General features: G+C 36.0%; 2 protein-coding genes across 2 annotated transcripts in view; both read right to left on the minus strand.

Annotated features, from left to right (window-relative positions):
- Positions 1-7,500, minus strand: part of ss18l2 (ss18, like 2) — a 692,656-nt gene that overhangs the window by 297,953 nt on the left and 387,203 nt on the right. The gene's annotated exons all lie outside the window — the stretch shown is intronic.
- The window catches only part of prtga (protogenin homolog a (Gallus gallus)), a gene marked incomplete at both ends in the record, with an annotated part of 66,945 nt that overhangs the window by 13,059 nt on the left and 46,386 nt on the right, over positions 1-7,500 (minus strand). The window contains one exon of the mRNA XM_079826176.1: positions 520-615. Coding sequence (XP_079682302.1) covers positions 520-615 — 96 coding nt within the window. The remainder of the gene's footprint in view (positions 1-519; positions 616-7,500) is intronic.

Genomic DNA, 7,500 nt, shown 5'->3' on the forward strand with positions numbered 1-7,500 from the left:
TGTGTGTGTGTGTGTGTGTGTGTGTGTGTGTGTGTGTGTGTGTGTGTGTGTGTGTGTGTGTGTGTGTGTGTGTGTGTGAGTGTATGAATGTGTGTGTGAGAGTGTTTGAGAATGTGTGAGTGTATGTGTACAAGTGTGTATAAGTGTGTGAATGTGTGTGAGATTGTGCGTGAGTGTATGTGTATAAGTGTGTGTGTGTGTGTGTGTGTGTGTGTTACATTATTTATTAATATTTGTTAGTTCATTGTTAATTCATGTTAGCTCAGGCCCATTAAAAAAATATTAATAATACTTTTAATTTTAATAATGTACCAGTAAATGTTGAAAATAACATGAACTAAGATTAATAAATGTTTTAGGAGTAATGTTAAATGTTAGTTCATGTTAACGAATGGAACTTTAATGTAAAGGGTTACAATAATCCCGTACTACAAATAAAGCTAAATGAATCTTAAACCTATATCACTTTTTGAGTAATGTTTGTATGGCATGAATGTGTGTGTCAGTCGCTGAACTCACAAACACATCCCGGCGTGCTGATGGTCTGGTCCGCCTGGTACCCGTCACCCATGAAGCTAAAGGCCAGGAGTTTGACGTGGTACTTCTTCCTGGGGTCTGTAATACAGAGAGTTCAAGTTTAAAATCTGTTTCTGCTGCATTTAAAATAGGCATCAAATCAACCAGAACAATGAATAATAATGTGATATATGTATATAATACATTAGGAGCCATATCAGAATCCAGACTCCTGTATGAATGTGTTATAAGAGAGTGATCTCTCAGCTGCACGTGTGTAACAGCAGATGTATGACCTCTGCAACATGTCAGCTGAAGCGTGTGTGTGTGTGTGTGTTAGATAGCGCTGCCGTGTGTTTAGCGCGTGTGCACGTGTGTCTAATCAGCAGCAGATGCCCTGAGCTGGAGGTGCTGGTCTGTGAGTTTGCGGTCGATCCTCGATACAAAAGACGAGTGTCCATCCCCCGCTCGGCCCATCCATCTGCCCGCACCCCCCCACTGACTGACCACTGACTGACCACTGACTCGCGCTCGCATCCCATTCACAGCCAGGCCAGAGGTTAACCCAAAGACCCGAAGGCCATGGGAAACACACACAGACACAGAGAGGTCAGTCACATGAGCATAACGGGTCATAAAGAGACCCCGCACTGGCAGAAAAATGACCAGAAACCGCTAACATATTCAAATGACATTCAAGACTCACAGTAAAGCAAAACCTAGACGTAACTGTCCAAGTAAAGCATTTATTAGACAGGATATCAATTATTATATATATAGATATATATATATATATATTGCACTCACAAACAGCCATTTATAGTCAACTATAGAGAACTATATAATTTAACATTTGCAGGTTTTTCATGAGCTCGGCCACGTAAAAAATGTGTGTGTGTGTGTGTGTGTGTGTGAGTGTATAAGTGTGTTAGTGTTTGTGAGTGTTTGAGAGTGTTTGTGTGAGAGAGAGAGTGTGTGTGTGTGTGTGTGTGTGTGTGTGTGTGTGTGTGTGTGTGTGTGTGTGTGTGTGTGTGTGTGTGTGTGTGTGTGTGTGTGTGTGAGAGAGTGTTTGAGAGAGTGTGAGAGTGTGAGTGTATGTGTATAAGTGTGTGTGTGTGTGTGTGTGTGTGTGTGTGTGTGTGTGTGTGTGTGTGTGTGTGTGTGTGTGTGTGTGTGTGTGTGTGTGTGTGTGTGTGTGTGTGTGTGTGTGTGTGTTGCGAGAGTGTTTGAGAGTGTGTGAGAGTGTGAGTGTATGTGTATAAGTGTGTGTGAGTGTGTGTGTGTGTGTGTGTGTGTGTGTGTGTGTGTGTGCGTGCGTTTGAGTGTGTGTGTGTGTGTGTGTGTGTGTGTGTTTGAGAATGTGTGAGAGTTTATGCGTATAAGTGTGTGTGAGAGTGTAAGTGTATGTGTAAAAGTGTGTGAATGTGTGTGTGAGTGAGTGAGTGTGTGTGTGTGTGTGTGTGTGTGTGTGTGTGTGTGTGTGTGTGTGTGTGTGTGTGTGTGTGTGTGTGTGTGTGTGTGTGTGTGTGTGTTTGCGAGTGTTTGAGAGTGTGTGAGAGTGTGACTGTGAGTGTATGTGTATAAGTGTATGTGAGTGTGTGTGTGTGTGTGTGTGCGTTTGAGTGTGTGTGTGTGTGTGTGTGTGTGTGTGTGTGTGTGTGTGTGTGTGTGTGTGTGTGTGTGTGTGTGTGTGTGTGTGTGTGTGTGTGTGTGTGTGTGTGTGTGTGTGTTGAGAATGTGTGAGAGTTTATGCGTATAAGTGTGTGTGAGAGTGTAAGTGTATGTGTAAAAGTGTGTGAATGTGTGTGTGAGTGAGTGTGAGAGTGTGTGTGAGAGTATGTGTATAAGTGTGTCTGTGTGTATGTATGTGTGTATGTATATGCATAATTTTGCTTTATCAGACTCACAATATGCACAAAACTAGCATATATTATTTTCTATTTTGATTGTATTTATGTTTATATATAATTAATGCTTTAAGTGTGGCATGCTGCAGTTTCCACACTGTCCTGTAGTTTTGCCTTTGGTCACATGGTGGCGCTACACAACACAACTCTCACACGACGGATCCTGTTCTGAGCTTCATATCCTCAGGGATTACAACTAAACCAACAACATGATACGGTTCAAACGCACATTTACAGTAATAGAGTACATGAATAGTGAATATGAGTGATTCTGTGAAGTTTTTCACTATTATTGAATTGTTTCGCTTTTGTGCAATTCATATAAACTGTCCTGTAGTGACAAAAATCATTAGTGTTATAAATAAACTATTATAGTGTTTATTAATATTTTGAAATAGCTATATATAGATGAAGATATAGATTGAGATATATTTGTTATTATTTCATATATATCTATATTTCATTGTAATTATTTTTTATTTCAGTTTATATTATTATTATGTATTAATATTTTGAAATAGCTTTTATTTTTATATTTTCAGTATAATCTTAAGTTTCAGTTTTAGTAGGTTTGTTATGTTTTGTAATTTGTATTAGTCTATTAGTTCTTTCTTTCTTTCTCTCTCTCTCTTTATATTTATAATTTAATTATTTTAATTTCAGTTTATATTATTATTATTTATTCATATTTTGAAATGTATATTTTCAGTATAATTTTAGTTTAAGTTTTAGTAGGTTATATATATATTAATTAATTAATTAATTAAATTATTACATTATTTTACATATATTTCAGTTAATATTATTATTATTTATTAATGTTTTGAAATTTTTAGTGTTACACTTTTTAGTTTACACTTTATTAGGTTTGTTATGTTTTATCATTTTTTTGTTTCTTTATATATATATATAATTATTTTTTATTTCAGTTTATTTTAGTAATATTAGAGCTTGGGTTTATTTGTTATGTTTTTTAAGTTAAATATTTCATCTAATATTGATATTTATTTATGTTTTACATTTATTATTTATTTATATTATTGTAGCTTTATTTCAGTTCGTTTTAAGTGACATTTTTCATCTAATACTTATATTTTTATTGTAGCTTTATTTTAATTAATGAAAACTATTTTTCACTGAGTTCCTTTAATTAATGTGAGGTCAGGAAAACTGAATTCATAATCATCAATCAAGAGAAATGCAGATTAGTTGTGTCATGTCAGCTGGCCAATTAAAGAGAGAAAACAATGATCACTGATAAACTCTGATCAGATTAAGGGCTAAAGGCCTAGATATGGATCTGAGACAGCATTAGATGATGTGTCTCTAAAGCTGGAGAGACTGGAGTGTTGTGGTGAATGGATCTCTATCAGTCACATCACTGGCACTGAGATACGAATCTTTAGAGCAGGGCTTAAGGGGGCGGAGCCAAATACAGCAGCCCTGCCGTGATTGGACGGTTAGGTAATGAGTGTGTGTCATTGAGACCCACAACTCTGAAGAGGCTCCGTGGAGCCAGTGAGAGGTCAAGGTTCACACACAGATAAAACTCCTCAGGAATCTGGGGTCAGAGGTCAGGCACACAAGCCAGGCCTCTTTCTTCAGGCCATCAACATTCAGAGGGAGATAAAGAAACTATTTGGATGGGAGGAATGACACACAAAAAACACTTACAATCTTACGGAAAGCAAGACGTGCGGGAGTCCACAAACAAGAGCAAGACTCAGAGCAAATAAACGAATAAAGTGAAAATAATAAATAAAACACATGTACATACATGTGCGTGTAAAAACATATATAAAATAACATATTAAAACAAAATATATAAAGAATATTATACAGCATTTTTCACATATATATGTGTGTGTAATATGTGTAAATATATATAAGATTTATAAATATATAATATAATATGTAAATAAATAAATAAAATATATTGTATAGTCTTTATATATATATATAAAGAGAATTATACAACAATTTATAAATTTATTTTCACCTATTTTATATACTCTTTTGTCATCCTATATATATATATATATATATATATATATAAATATTTTACAATATATTTTATTTGTGTATTTATTTACTTATTATATTATACATATAAATATATATATATATATATATATATATATATATATATATATATATATATATATATATATATATATATATATATATATATATATATATATATATATATATATATATATATATATATATATATATATATGTATAGAGAGAGAGAGAGATAATATTGTAAAAATATGTAAATAAATAAATAAAATATATTGTATAGTCTTTATATATATATATATATATATATATATATATATATATATATATATATATATATATAAAATATATATAAAGAGAATTATACAACAATTTATATATTTATTTTCACATATTTTACATACAGTATTCTCTCTCTCTCTAAAAAAACACGTACATACTTACAAAATATATAAATAAAATATATTGTATAAGTCTTTATATATATAAATAAAAAACATATAAAGAATATTATACAACAATTTATATATATATATATATATATATATATAAATATATATATAAATATAATATATTAACATATTATACAATATTCTCTCTCTCTCTCTCTCTCTCTCTCTATATATATATATATATATATATATATATATATATATATATATATATATATATATATATATACATAACGAAACTGTATAAAAGAAATGGAAAATGCAACTAATATAAGCAGGTCAGATATGCTTAAAAAAAAGTTTAATTATCAATTATGAATCTCAATTTTTGAGTTCATTTCCACTAAGAAATCAGCTTTGCAGTCATTAAACAACTGCATGTTTATCTCCAGGTCTTGAATCCCGGAGGGACCAAAATACTGAGGCTGGGTTTGGGAAAGCAGCACATACTCCACAGAAACATGAGACTCCTCAAACATTAAACCCCAAAACCACCCTGGACAACAGCATCTCTGCCGCACAATAGCCTGCAGATATTAACCACACAATGAGCCTGACCTTTGACACGGAATCTGTGCAAGTCAAATCCTGTTGAGAGGGCCGGGAAGCAGCACACATGCAGGACAGCATGAGCCAATATTACAGCACACCTTCCCTCAACATGATCTGAGGAATCATCTATTCCCAAACTTCAGCAAAAAATCAGCAAAAGCTTAGAAATAAACAGGACATCTTACCTCGATAAAATACAAAAAGACAATAGTTTTGATACATTTCAAACTTACATTATGAGAAAAAAATCAGAACAGAATTTATTTGATTTGATTGATTTCTCCTAGGCCACGCCCCCTGCATTACCGCTGTGTCCCAGCAGGGGCCGCCACAGTTTGAGCAGTTTAATCACATGACACGAGATGATCAGCAGCAGGAACTGCTAATAAACAGAGCATCAGCATTGTTCTGAGAAAGTATGGAGAAATCAGAAAATATTTACTAATAAATATTTACTCTAAAATACACACACTCACTCACACACACACACACACACACACACACACACACACACACATGTTTGTTTTTGTGAAATGTGAGGACATTCCATAGGCGTAATGGTTTCTATACCGTACAAACCGTATTTTCTATCCCCTTACACTGCCCCTGCCCCTAAACCTACCCATCACACACACACACACACACACACACAAAAACACTGCCACCTGCCCCTAAACCTAGCCCTCACAGGAGACTGTGCAGTTCACTTTCTGTGAAAAAAACCTCATTCTGTGTGATTTATAAGCATTTTGAAAAGTGAGGACATGGGGAACGTCCTCATATTTCACCCTCTTTTTGTAATACCTATGTCATACCCATGTCATTATACACATTTGTGTCCTGATATTTCACGAAAACATGCCCACACACACACACACACACACACACACACACACAAACACTGCCCCTGCCCCTAAACCTACCCATCACACACACACACACACACACACACACACACACACTGCCCTTGCCCCTAAACCTACCCATCACACACACACACACACACACACTGCCCCTGCCCCTAAACCTACCCATCACACACACACACACACACACACACACACACACACACACACACACACACACACACACACACACACACTGCCCCCTGCCCTTAAACCTACCCATCACACACACACACACACACACACACACACACACTGCCCCTGCCCCTAAACCTACCCATCACACACACACACACTGCCCCTTCCCCCTAAACCTACCCAATTTATACTTCTGCGTCGAGTGCACGCAGAGGGTACGGCATACCCTACGCATAGACGCGTTGGATACGCCGTACCCTACGCCGTAGCCTGACGCGCACCTCTCCAAAAATGTAACAACGCGTCAATTCTACGCGGACCGCAAGCGCTGTGATTGATCTGCCAGAACCCTTCCCTCAGGTCAATAAATAAATAAAAAATCTGCGATAGGAGTGTGTGTGTGTGTGTGTCCAGAAATTGGATGAAAGTTCCTTACGTCTGCTATAACACACTATTTTGCAGTCCAGCGATTCTTTATCGTAGTAAATAAATACATAGATCCGCTGAATATAGTTTATTTATTTTCTCATTAAAACCAAAGATGTTAATCAGTAATTGTATATCAAGAACAGGGACACATTAGGGTATATTTCGTGAATGAAGTCTCCGCAACAACAATCGCTTGCTGAGCCACCGCTGCTGAAAACAGCGGCCACGAGCTCCGCATGGTTTCACAAATGCATTCCAGCGCCAGATCGCCTTATTTAACTTTACTAATCAACTAGAGATGCTTAATTTGTATTAGATACAACAACTCAAGCTGCAAGAAAAGCCGCTCTCTCACTGCTGCTGATATTCCGACATAATGTACAGATTCTACACATCAAGCTGCTTCTTCTTCGGCTGTTGTCTTGATTACACCAACATGCCCGAGGACACTGCCTCATAGCGTCTGCATGTGGAATTGCACATTGACGCAGACAACAGCGCAGAAGTATAAATGCTCACGACGGCGTCGGCTACGCGCGTAGCCTACGGCGTACACTACGGCGTACACTCGACGCAGAA

This window comes from Gobio gobio, assembly GCF_949357685.1.
Source record: "Gobio gobio genome assembly, chromosome: 9".
Taxonomy (NCBI): domain Eukaryota; kingdom Metazoa; phylum Chordata; class Actinopteri; order Cypriniformes; family Gobionidae; genus Gobio; species Gobio gobio.